At 36.2% G+C, this 14,268-nt stretch overlaps 1 protein-coding gene across 1 annotated transcript; it reads right to left on the reverse strand.

Moving 5' to 3' along the window:
- Positions 1-2,634: 2,634 nt before the first annotated feature.
- LOC128505473 (uncharacterized) lies at positions 2,635-9,103 on the reverse strand. Its single transcript, XM_053475912.1, has 5 exons — positions 8,979-9,103; positions 8,680-8,737; positions 8,134-8,496; positions 6,484-6,837; positions 2,635-3,840 (listed from the first exon to the last, which is right to left on the reverse strand). Exons 1-5 carry the CDS (start codon positions 9,033-9,035, stop codon positions 3,815-3,817), a joined length of 858 nt encoding a protein of 285 aa, XP_053331887.1. The 5' UTR covers positions 9,036-9,103; the 3' UTR covers positions 2,635-3,814.
- Between the last annotated feature and the right edge of the window lie 5,165 nt (positions 9,104-14,268).

Genomic DNA, 14,268 nt, shown 5'->3' on the forward strand with positions numbered 1-14,268 from the left:
AACCTGAGCCATGTTGCTAAAAAGAAATTCTAGAAAAAATAACATTTTGAACGAAAAAATCAGTTAATGAATTGGTTCAGCAGTATAAAATAAAGTATACACTGTCTGTAACGACACGGGTCTCACGCGGGTCTCCGCATTTAAATACTCTGCATTGTCCAGAATGGGACTTCTTTCTGGCCATTTATACACGCAGTTGCCAGGCAACACTGCCGCAGGGCAATCAGCCTGGATACATCACACCTGGCGGCGTGTCTATTTAAGGGTCTTGATACCTCCGCACTTTGTGCAATCATTAAGTAGCACTGGTAAGCAGTGGCGGCCGGCCCATAGGGGGCGCTGGGGCACCGCCCTCCCTGATAAGAGGGGCTAAAAATGTAAAATATATTTTTTACAAATTAAGTTTTTAAATTCGGTTTACCCACCAGTATGTGTCTACATGCGATATGAATAACATATACAACATTTCCCACCTAGTGACATTCATTCACCAGTGAATTTCCACAGACAGACTTGTATCGTTTCTGTCATGGGGCGCTGAGAAAAAGCGCCCCTGAGTGCAGCCAAATAGCCAGTCATGTAGCTGTTGCTAGGGTAAATTAATAAATATGCGGCCAATCAGGTTCTCAGAATTTTATGGTCTTGGGGCGCTGAAAATTCTGCCCCAAGCCGCAGAAAATACCGCGAGATTTAAGTTTTTTTTCTTTTGAGGCGCGGCCAATCAGAGAGAGGCGCGGTCAATCAGAGTAATGATGGCGAACTTAACGAGCGAAGAGCAGTTTCCACCAAATTCGGTGAGATCCTTATTAATATACCCGTTTTAGACTGTTGTGTTAAATTGCATTTTTAAAACTGTTTTTCTTTGTGTGAACCACTTTGAGATGCAACTTTGCTTGAAAGGTGATCCAGCTGATCATACCCTTTGATGTTGATTATTGTATTTGATACTCCCTTAAGCATGCATGGCGTATTATACAATGGAAATTTGTTCATTTACTTTATCTGTGAAACTGGTGATTTTGAGGAGGAGATTAAATCATTACTGTTAATTGTAATCATCGTCTGACTGTTGATTTTAATTCTTATATTGGACTAAGCAAAGAAATATTTTGTCACATCAGCCCCACCAGGAAAAATTTTCACCAGCCGCCACTGCTGGTAAGGTATCAGGGCTAAAGACAAAACAAGACAAAGAACAGCGCGTAGCAAGCAAAGGCAAAGGCCCAGCCTCTGTATTTTTAAGATGCCGGCGATAGAGAGAGAGCGGCACGCAGCCCTTTAAGCGTGCGCTGCCAGGCTAAATATAAAAGAACAAAACAAACACAACCCTCTCATAAATTTCTCATAAAATTTTTTTTTTAATTTAACATGAACTTAAAATTAAAGAAACCTCAGACAGAACTTCTTAAAGCAGTAAAAATAAAAATAAATTAAATGGTGTTCTGTTAAACATAAACACTAGTGTTTGTTAGGTTCCTTACAGCATATCTACATTTGCAGGCAAAAGCTGGGATCTTTGAGCACTCACAATATCCCCTGCAGTAGAAAAAACTTACTGGAAACAGACGTTGTAAAAAGCCACTTCTGTCTAAAGAGAACATTAAGCACTTTTGAATTTTCGAAAAACTGCACCTAAATAATTGAAATGATGTGGGAGGACCTTAACAGAGCTGTGCATATGTAAATGCCCAAAGGACTTAAGCAATGTTGTACAGAATAATGGACCAACACGCTGTGAGAGACTTATACATGAAACGACTTCTTCAAGTTATTGTTGCTAAAAGTGGATCTACAAGTTTTTAAATGACATAATATTGCCTAAATGTTTTTTTTTGTTTTGGGCTCCATTTTTGTTAAATAAATAATGGCACTGTGGAAAAAAGTTGTATGTTGTTGTTCCTCTGAGGTTGTATATTTGTAATCTTTAGATGCGTTATGATCAGATGATTTTTATTATGTTTTTACACCAAAGAAATATATTATGTAGTATCATATTACTATTAGATTGTGTATTTCAAAAATGTTCACTTTAAACCATCATTAAAAAATATAATTTTGCATTATTAAATTTTTATAGTTTATATACAAATCAAATAAATAAAATCAAGAAAATATTTTTAAATATTAAAATAAAAGTTAAATGTTTGCACACTGCTTCTAATTCAATGTTCGTTTGTTTGGGTGAGGTGATCTTTTCTACATTTAAGAACAATACTGGAGATTTTAAAACTATGAAATAACACATATGTAATTATGTATCATTACATACATGTATCATGTGTAACAACAACAGTGAATTGTTATTTTAAGACATTAGGGTCAGCTGTTCTGAAATAGTTCTTGTAAGAACAGTATTGTCAATTGCGTTTGCAAAACTTTTTAAGCCCCGTGATAAAACTGACCCTCATGAAGACCATCCCAGGAAAAAAAAGACCAAAACTATCCTCTGCTTAAGAGGATACGTTCATTTTCCAGCCTCAGAAATCACAATTTTTCAGTTCCTCAGATTAGAGATGTTTTGAAGGCTTTAAAGAACATAAGTAGCAGGCACATCTCAAAATCAACTGTTCGAAGGAGATGATGTTTTACAATGTAGAAAGAAAGAAAAAACAGACCATGGAATTAGAAGCTGTGTCCAAACTTTTCATGGATACTGTATTTCAGAATAAAGGAAACACAGCCACAGAATTTTATTACAGTGTTTCATTACAGCGTATTGGAACATCAGCAAAAGTTAACAGAAGAAAAAAACCTTTATAATGCAGTTCATCATTTTCATGTTTTACCTTCATGTGAGTGTCTCTGCGCTGGTGAAAATGGTTTCTTCAGTGACATACAGTATATAAACTATATGAGTGGTAAAATGCCCAGTAACAGTCTACAAAGGTGGCTGTACATCATACACATGCACAGATTATTATAAAATCTTTGTTTAGGACTAGCTAATGAAAGGACAAGCATTTAGAAGTTGCTCATTATTTAAGAAATTGTTGCATAAATGTAAAGTTTGCTAATGTTAGCTGACTCAAAACTCAAAAAGATCATCTGTCTGTTTTTTTTTTCAGATAAAATACAGTATTTTTTCTGTGTCTCATCTTGATGTGTTTTGTTTGTTTGTTTATTTGTTTGTTTATTAAAACATTTTGGAAACCTGGGCACTTCCACACTAATTCAGTGTGTATACATTGTTCTCATATGAACCTCACTACATATGGGCACTACTTATGCCAGCGCCATCTTTGTTGGCAAGTTGTGAAAAGCTGTAGGAGCCTTGCCTATAAACACAACAAAGTTATATGACTCAAAGTGATGTTCTTATATGTTTTACTACATTTGCCTTAAAGAGAGAGAGATAGCTAAGTAGCAGTGCTTGCTGTTTTTTATGTACAAGTTATTTAAAACTGACAAAACACATATCAAAAACAAACAAAACACAATTCCTCAAAATATCTTCCATGTCGATTTAGAAAATATATTTATTTTAAATAAATTCATATGTGTACTTCAAAGGTCAAACTTTGTCAGTGATTTGACATGTGTCTTAAACAGAAGAATATTTATAATATGGTCCTGTAATGTGCCTTGGTAACAATGTTTATTGCCGGCCAGAAAGTGTAAAAACATGAGCTGTTACATGATCCTTATGACACTTTTAATAAAAAATTTTTTATTCTTGTAGCGGATGCATTTGCTTCAATTCATGTTGTTGATGGACCTGAGGGTGTGAGACAGGTTCAGTTGTAACAGTGGCATCAGCAGTAGACCAGAGATGGCGTGCAGCTGAAAGGCAGATGTTCGTTCAGAGTGTAATGACTTAATCAAATCTTGCCCCATGCAAAACTTTAATGAAAAGACAGACACACACACTCTAAAAAATAAAACTGTGCTGTACTCAATTTTTTTGGTGAAACATTTTTACACTTAAAAATATTGAGTAAATATAAAAAAATATAAAAATCATGTAAAATATACTTCATGAATTGAGTAAAAGTCAGTAAAAAAATTAAGTAGACTTGAATAACTATATTTAGTACAATGATGTACAAAATTGAGTAAATGTAATGAAAATTAGAAGTTAATGAAAAGTGAAAATGAGTAAAATAATTGAGTAGATATAATTGAAATGGAAGGAAGAAGATACTGAAAATTATACTATTATTTAATAAACAAATGTGCTACATTTACTAAATATTTTAACTGAATGAAAGAAACAATACACACATTTTCATTTTCATTAAACATTTATTTGCCAAATTGGACAAGACATGAAGTCTAAACTCAACCTGGTTTACTTTGCAAATGACATGTAACAAGATCATAAACAAAGAGCTGAATTTATGTTATTAGTAAACAGTTTCAGAAACAATACTCCTGCCACAAGTATTATACAGTTAACACATGGAAAGTAGACTTTTGTATTAGAATCTAATGAGTCACATTTTACATCTGAAAGATTGCACACCTTCACACTTCAGTTTCCTGCAAACTGTGGGATCCATACAAATGTGTGTGCAGACCTTGTCAGGTCTTAAAGAAGCAATGACAGTCTAAATGAAGACAGGTCACTAAATATCCATGACCAACAGGACCATGCTTCACTCGGTAATGATCGAAATTCCTTTTGATGATACGACAAATGTGCAGAGCTTACACCGCCATCCCATAAGCTGGCACCTAAAAAAGGAACAATAGTATACAAGTAAGTACAAGTGTGACTGTTACTGTAAAGTCTACCAGACTGGTAAAATAGTACTTCCGTTCAAATACATACTTTTTGGACTAATAGTCTATTTCTATCTTTGATTCAATGGTTACACATTTAATACTTCTGTAACATTTAAAAAAGTTGACATTTACCTCCTGTTTTATCTCTATTCAACTTCTCTTCATTAGTGGTGTTGGTGCTGTGAAAGAGATATAGAAAATATATAACATGTTTCACACAAACACACACACAAAATCAATCAGTTTTAGGTTCTTTTACTTACATATCAGAACATACATAATGTTTTCACTTTCTCCCAATTCTAATTCTGAGATGTTGTATTTTCACTAAATCTTTATATTTCATAGCTTTAGTTACTAGTACAGTACTTAGCACATTTATTTTATAACATCTGCTGCTGCGTGCTCAGTGTTTAATCATGTTAAAAATACTCATATACAGTAACGGATAAAACAGTACCAGAGTCCGGACACTGCACCTCATTTCTGCTGTTTAAACCGGATTTGTTCTGTGTTTCCTCCTTAAAGTGTCGGAGTGACCGAGCAGACTCGCGGTTCAGTGTGTGAGGTGGACCGGTACACATGCGTTAATTATTTGAACATGTTAGTTTTATATCCTCGCCACAGTGGCGGTAGGCTGCGCAAAATCACCGCATTTGGCGGGAGAAATTCAAATATTGCGGCACAACCGCGGCCGGTTACACCGAGAAACCCGGAAAAAACCCGGACATGCACGCGCTGCTGCTCGGTGTTAAATCTCTCCTTTTACACCAGATTTTAAGTGTCTGTATTAAACGCGCTTTAGCTAAGCAGTTTGGTGGTTGGAACAAACAAGCTAAATCACACTGAACCCCAGGACTGGCCTGTTGCTAGCTATCGTTAGCTCTGGAGCTCGGCTGTGACAGGATTCAGAACAGTAACTCACACACTATAAAGTTGTGTGTGCAGGCAAACAGAGTCATTATTACAGTAACTTGTGTTAGCTGTTTACTCACCAGGATTTGTAAGGAATGTTCCAGAATGTTCCAGGTGCTTCATGTCCATTCTCACAGCCTTCTTGTCTCTGATGTTACACCAGACTTCCCATGAGCACTTGCACAGGGCAATTTACTCAATTATTTAAGTTTTTGTTGTTAAAAATAAAGAATATTGAGTTGAAATAATTTATAATTGTAGTTCTTGAAACTAATCAGTACAATTACTCCATTAACAGATATTTTGATTGAAATGTATCAAAAAATATTAAGTGCATGTTAAAAATATAATTCAGTTAGTCAAATACTGATTTTTACTAGTGAAGTAAACTTAAATTATAGTGTAAATTTAAGACAAAATGAATAATTGTTTTTTTAGGCATTTATTTTGATTTGTCTAACTCAAACAATCATGTATGTGACTTTTAGAGATTTTATTAAGGCAACATAACTTTTTTATAACTGTGAAATTTACAAGTTCACAGAATCATTTTTTAGAGTGCACACACACGAGTAAGTATAAAACTTACTGAGATGTTGATAAAAGACTTCAATGAACAAAGCAGTGACTATCAATAACCCAAAGAGGATCCCGACAACCATATAACGCACAGATAAACCTGTAAACATATAAATAGTAAAAGTATTTTAGAGTCATTTTTCTGCATTAATTAAAAAACAGAATTGAGACAAGAGTACAGGTAGGTGTTGTTTATTAAACTAATGAACAGTTAATGATAGACAAATAACCATATTTAATTACGTTTAGATAAATAATTCATACCAGGTGATGACTCTGTTCCCTCAGTACACTCAGTCAAGGAGATGTTAACCACGATGGGTTGGCTCAGGCTTGAGTGATTGACCCAGCAGTAGTACACTGTTATGCTTGAAGACACATGGAGGTACGATGTGACACTATAAATCCCATTTAAGTTTTTGCTGTAGGTCCTTCTGACATCAGAGTTGAGGTTTTCCTTATATATAGGTGTAAGTGAAATGTTTGGGCAGCTGATATATTCTCCATCTCTGAGCCAGGCCTGCTGTAGATCAGCAGGGTAAAAGCCCTCGGCAACACAAAGCATTGTGGGAACTCCATCAGGCCGTTTCACACATGACAGAGATACAAGTAGAGGTGCTGCAGAAAGACAATAGAAAGAAAATTGTTATAGGAAATATCTCTTGCCTACATACACAGTCTATATTAAATAATAGCATCATTTACAGTACGATAGTCAAGTCGATGTAGTCAGTGGACTTTGATGTAGTCAGTGGATTTCATTGACATGTTGATGCAATGATGTGCGTGTAAAAGAACAATCATTCACTTATTCAAATTCAAATCAAATTCAAATTCAAATTTTATTTGTCACATACACAGTACGATATGCAGTAAAATGCTTATACAACTGCTCATGACCTATTATAAAAGACTATGAATAGTAAAGGAAATGAATATGAAAATTAAAATATATGGTAAATAAAACTAGAAAAAAAAATATATATATAAAAACTAAAGTAAAAAAAAAAAAAACCTGTACAACCAAAATACACAATATAGAAAATATTTGAAGAATGTATGAAGAAATATAGAACAATATAGAATATATTCACCTTAAAGCATAATATTTGGTAGTTATAATTACTCCAAATTATTTTATACAAAATTATGTAGTTATAATTTTTTTTTATAAATATTAGGAATTTAAGGCTTTAACATCCTTACCAGATGTCCTTTTGGACCTCTGTCTTCTACATAATGTTACTGGTTACACAAGCTAATTATGTTTTGGCTGACCAGATTTCAGTTTAATGTTATTGTCATAGAAAAAAAAGTTGCATTGCATCTTAAAGGCATTTAACATGTTGTACAAACAAACAAAAAAAAGTCATCACATCCTACTCTTCACGTGTGCCACTTTCACTCACATACTGTAACTACATTTTAATCCAATTATAATGCCTATGAGTTTCCAAGGACCATTTGATGACAGTGGAGTATGGTTGTTTATGAATAATAAAAAATATATATATTTCACAAAGAACAAGTTTATTTATTCTGACTTTAGAATAATCAGATTAATTAGCTTTTCCTCCAGCAGAGATCCCATGGAACAAAGAAAGATACTTGATCAATTCTCAATGGTAAGGATCTTAAAAATGTATCTCTTTTTCAGGAAGTAAAATACTATGCCAGATCTTGCCCATATTGGAAAATCGTGAGTAGCATTTCTAAACAACTAGATATGGTCTAACTTAGATGTTTATTGGCTCATACTGGGTTATTGCCAGATCTGTGAGTAGATGTGAAAACATTTGCCTTTAACATAAGCCTGTAATGAGATACAATATTGCCTTATTATTTGTGAAATAATCAAGGCTTGTGGAATTTAACAGGTTTCCCAGTTTAGGGATTATTGTGCTGCACACGTACCTTTTACATGAATGAATATCCTCTTCTGTCCCAAACACCTTGTAGGAGGTGGAAGGTAGTTTTCCACAATACATGTGTACATGCCAGAATTATTTATCTGAAGATTTATGAGCTGAAATGATATTTCTTCTGTTTCCGGAATCCATATTAATCTGATGTTGTCATTACAGAAACTTTTAGTCCAGGATTTATTAAAATAGCGGTATTCACAGACTCTGTTCTTTGTTCTCAACTTTACTGAAAGATATTGGCTTCTGTTTTTGTTGTAATGACAGTTGATGGTGGTTGACTGTCCCTGATGGATCTGATGGTCCCTGATGGGTTCTGTCTGATTGACTTCAGTGCAGTTCTGTAAACTCACGACTAAAAAATATATATACTAATGTTTTTCTACAAGTTAAAACACAGCAACTGCTTAAATCAAATATTTCAAATTGATGGGCTCAGGCATGGTTGTAATCTTTTTATTTATACAAAAAGATATATGCTCATAATTCTTAGTATGCTCATTTTTACCTTAATGAAAAAAAGACAGAAGTACATTACCTAAAGGAATTAATAGAAGTATGCAACCAGGGCAGGTAAACCGGCTTCTTACTGTTGTCTACATGTGATATAGAAATTGTTTAAAGCTTCTTTAAGTGCAGAAATAAAGATATGATAAGCATGTTTTGCATAAATAATGATTTAGGTGATTCAATAATTACAGATAATGTGGTTTGTTTTACAAATTCATACAATTGAGTATTTTAACACAGTAGCAACATAATAAAGATTGAATTAATACTTATTGACATATAAATCAAGAAATATTTTACACTGATAAAGTAAATCTTCTTTCTCACCATTGTAGACAATGCAGGATTTATGAACTCATTCCTCTTGTGATCATTCTGCCTCATGCAGCCTGAAATAAAGCAGGACTATGAGCTCTGAGAAAGGCATGTGGCTACAGTTTCCTTTTCGCGAAAGTCAGCAAGAGTTTGTTCATGGCTGCAGAAACTGTGTAGTAGACCCTCAAGTGTGACGCCTTTATGCGAAAACTTTACGTTTTTAATTTTAATTTTTTTTTTACTCAAGCACCCAAGAGATGCTAAGCATATTTTAATCTAAGTTTATTGCTTAGTTAAAATAATGCGACACCTAATGTGAGCATAAATCACAGCTAAGTGTTTCTGGCATATCAACATACAGTACGAGAAAATCTGGAAGTTTTTGAAAATCTGAAAATGAATACTGGAAATTATCTGGAAAAAATTAAATCTTAAAAAAAAAAAAAAGACAAGCCATTAATCTCAGATGTAACATGGATCTCTGACATCTGGACACGCTTCACCAAGAACTGTGCTGAGAGTCAAGGAACTCCATTGCTGAATGCAGGGATGATGGTCACTGGGTCTGCAAATGCTGCAAACAGACTTTAAAACAGACAGACAGACTGTGTGAGACAGTAACCACTAAGACAAAAGGCAGAAGGATGAAGAGGTGAACCTGGAACTGAGGGACAGAATTTTTTTTGTTGCTATTTTTACATGAACAGGCACATCTCACACACAGGTTTGGATCTGCCTTGGATCTATGCTACTCTGAGTAAACAAATGCGAATGTGCCAGGCCTTATGTAACGGGTGCTGTGTGTGGGCTTTGAGAAACGTATAGCGACAGAGGTGATCAGGTGGAAAAAGGTCTTTTAATAAAGGAAGACAGAACAAACACTTACATAAAGTAAATAAGGGATAGCAACACGGGTTCCAAGAGAAACCAAAGGCTAAGCAAAACAGGATCTAAACTGTACAATAACTAAAGACAAGGAGTTACACTAGGACAGGGAGTTACACTAGGACAGGGAGTTACACTAGGACAGGCTAAGCATAAACTAAACACAACAGGCTAAACATGAACTAAACACAGACTAGGAGATAACATGACAAACTAGGAACAAAACTAAACCAAGAACAACACAAACCAGAAGCTAGGGAAGTGGCATGACACCAAGAACATTGAAACATAACACCCATTTACTTTAACTGAAGTTAATACGACAGATGCCAGACAAAGGAAACTAAACTGAGAGACTATTTATAACCAATGAAATTGTGGTTTGCACAACAAAAGATTAAGGAGAATCAAGCTGAACACCTGTGAAAATCTTCTACTAAAGCTAAAGATTAAAGATAAAATGTCTGTAAAAGTTGGCGAAACCCTAAAAAAACCTATGAAATTTAAATAAATAAAGAATTTATTCTTGTGATGTATGTTGAAGAATCTTACAGTGTAAACAGTTAACTCTCATGGCATAAAAACCTAAAAGTTATTGTTAATTAATTTTCAGACTCGGAGGCTTGGTAGATCGATATCTTTCAAGCTGTAAACCATCGAACACTCCTAAAATTTGTTGTCAAAATTCTTATGGTTTATACAGCAGGACATAAATAGTGTTGGCTCTGATGTAGATAGTGGTCACAGTTTCCTGTATGTGAAACTAGATATGACATTTAGCCAGGACACACACAAACACAAAAAGTAAATATACACAAAAATACACAAAGTTTCTACAAAAACAAAAGCCCACCGCAGCATTGCAGAGCCACCAGATCACCTTTACTGTATGGGTTAAGCATTTACTGTTCTCTCCTTAGTGTGCATACAGCATTCGACCACTTGTCAAATAAGACTCAGATCAGCTCACTAATCCATCACTCCTAATTGTATGTATACATTTCCTAATGCCTAATCTCTTCTACTAAAGCTAAAGATGAAAGATAAAATGTCTGTAAAAGTTGGCGAAACCCAAAAACCGTTAAAATTCCCGTCTTGAGGATGGTACCGGCCAATCGGTGACTGCCTTTACTTTAGCTGAGTCCATCTGAATACCTGATGGTGATATGATGAACCCAAGAAAAGAGGTGGGGTCGTGGAGAAATTTGCATTTCTCTGCCTTGACGTAAAGCTTATTTTCCATGAGCCTTTGAAGAACCTGACAGACATGGGATCGGTGGTTCTTCAGGGTGCGGGAGAAAATCAAAATGTTATCAAGGTAGACGGGGTGGGGTGGGGGGTGGTAAAGCGGCTTGGGCGGTAGCAAGACTGTGCGAAACTTGCTAAAAACTTTCCAGAGATTATGGTACTCACCTGGGATGTTCAAGAGTTTGAAGCAGTCTTCAAGCAGAATGGAAACATGACGACAGACATAAAGCACTCCATACCAGAAACCTCTTCTTGACCCCCCATCTATGTGGGGATTGTGTAGCTGTAGCCATAGGAGACCCAAGACAGTAAGTGGCACGGGAGCTTTTAACAATCAAGAAAGAGATGACTTCTGAGTGATTTCCTGAGAAATGCAAAGAGACTGGTACTGTGCAGTGGGTGATGGGAACAACCATCGAGGGCTAGGACAGTGAGTGTGTTACACAGGGGCGTGGAGGGAATATAAAGAAGGTTCGCCAGTGAGGAGCAGATCAGATTTTGTTTGGCCCCTGAATCCAACAGGGCATAAGTGCCACGGGGTTAATTCTTGTGGGTCAGGGTTACTGGGAAACAGGAACGATGGTTGGGAAAACATCTAAGATCCGGGCCCCAAGGTTCACCCAAAATTACAGAGGGGTCTGGCCTTTTAACGGGCAGTTAAGTAAGAAATGGCCCAGCTGACCACAGTAGAAACATGGCCCCCTTGTCCCTTCTTCGTTGTCATTATATAGTAATATTAAAATTTAATAGTTTCAAAAGGTTGTTTTGGAATGAGAGTATTTTTGCTTAGCAACATAAATGTAATTGATATCACACTGCAAGAGATGATGCCTGAGATAATAATGACAAAGTATCATTGACATCCATTTACTTTTTATGTGGGATTGTGAAATAATATTTAGACGAGCACAGGAAGTTGGTGACTGGAAAGATACTTTGCATGGTTTATGATATTTAATGCTATAATAGGAAAAAAAATAAAGTCCTATTTACAAGGAATATAGGGCTCTTCAGATATATGGACATGCTGTCATCATGACAATTATTTGGAAATGTTCTAATGTGCTATTAAAAAAAACTAAATATAAACTGTTGAAATTGTTATGCTTCATACAATCAAACATAAAGGGGCTTTGAGGTAGGTCACAGTGGTCATAGTTTCCCTTATGCAGAATATGACATTACATTTAGTGTTACACACAGTGTTTGTGGCTCCTGATATGTATGTAGAACAATCTATATTTACTGTATACTTGGTTTAGTTTGGTTTGGGATCTAAGTCAATAGTATTGCTTTAACTAGGGCTGGGGTATCTTCTTTCTTTATCACCACAGCAGACCATTGGTCTCCATCTACAGTAACAGTAAAACTGCAGCAGCTTCAGCTCCGCCACCTCCATACAACATTGCTGGTCTCACTACTGTCCTGAAAACTTCCTTTCCACTCTTCAACCTCTTTATTGATGTCCTTACTTCAACCTAATTAATTCCCTTGATTCACTACCCCATCTCATCCAACCTTCCCTCTCACATTTTCCCTATTCATAAGCTCCACAAAATACTACGTACCAGTCATGAAGTAGTGGATGCGCTTCTCCCGTTACTTTAAAACAACAGTAACTGAAGCACCGCAACCCAACGCAACCCCCCACCCCCAGACCCACTCTCTCTGATCAGTTACCTTTTTCTATGTTTATAAAACAAATAAAACACACATGATACTCTGCCTTTCAGTTTTTTTATTCGTGTTATTTTTAACAAAACAATTTTTATTTCAGCAGCATTACAACAGCTGTGGATCAAAAAAATTTTTTTTGTTAAAGGTTCGCAAAAATAAAGTTTAATATTTTATAACTGTTAAGTAGCCCATAGCCTAACAAAAATTAGAAGCCAGCATAATTTGGCTGTGAAAACTTAAGTGAAATAGCCTAAATATTTTTACCACAGCTATAAAACCTAAAGATTAGGTAACATAACTTTTCTTTTAAAATGATCAGTCTGTAAAGGTAAATGTAAAGCCGGCATAATTTAAGTATGCTGCTTAAACTTAAAACAAAAACAGCCTAAATAGTGTACCATGCATGGCTAGGAAAAATTAAAATAAGGACAACATATTTTTGTTCAAAAAGATCAGTCGGTCTACATGCTCAGATGAAAGCTGAGTGCGGAGTCTATTTACAATTCGACCAGCGGTGGAAAAAAAGCGCTCAGCAGGCACAGAAGTTGCAGGAACAGCCAGGTACTGTCACATCTGGGCCACCTCAGTCCTGGGGAGTAAGATCAGGCTCACCGGATTACTGAGCTGTGGCTTTTGTCTCCCCCTAGTGTGTCTGTGTCGGTATTGTTCCCCCAGTTGATTTAATCAAACACTAAACAAATATCACCTGTGTCTACCTCCTGTGTCACCCTATTTAACCCAGCCGAACCCATACCACCTCGTCTGGTCACTGATATGCACGTTAAGTTTGTTTCTCACCCTTTGTATGTCCTCTCTCTCTCTCCCAGGACTGAGTGGCGTCTGCAGGAGGTGGCGGTGGATCTTAAAGGACTTTCATTAAGGTTATACGTATGTTTGTGGAACGTCAGTCCACCTATTAGTTATCTCCCGTGCAAGAAGGGAGTACTCGCATTCTCAAGTGCGCTTTACACAGCCCCCTGCAGACCCAGCCTGGGACACGGTTGCTGAGCCGTTCCGTTTTCATTTGGTTTTGTTCTGTTTTAGTTTTGTGCTGTTATGTTTATTTAATACAAAGAAGATAATAAACCTGTGTTTTCTCATCTAAACTTGCACCTGCGTTCGTCTCCTTCAGTATGCAAGACATGACAGGTACCACTGGGCAAGGGTGCTTAGCTTTGCAAATCGAGACTTATTTACTTTCCACCACAATAAAGGATGCTGGTTTACAGAGATGCATGGCTCCCTGAAGTAGCTTTCAATTTTGGCGTCATGCAGAGAAACATGCACACTCATGCTGTAGTCCTCGCCGAAAAGAGTGCTGAGCGCCGTTGCTGAGTCTGGCTTACTTTGTATGGGTCTGACAGGATTTGGGATTGTCTTGCAAAGCTGCTTTAGATTCTCTTTTACTCTCTCCCGAAGCTCTGTTTTAAGAAACTTGAGATGTTTGTGTCTTGGATCCAAAGCTGCTGCAATCAGAGCCAGATACACTTTC

This window comes from Clarias gariepinus, chromosome 17 (genome assembly GCF_024256425.1).
Source record: "Clarias gariepinus isolate MV-2021 ecotype Netherlands chromosome 17, CGAR_prim_01v2, whole genome shotgun sequence".
NCBI lineage: Eukaryota > Metazoa > Chordata > Actinopteri > Siluriformes > Clariidae > Clarias > Clarias gariepinus.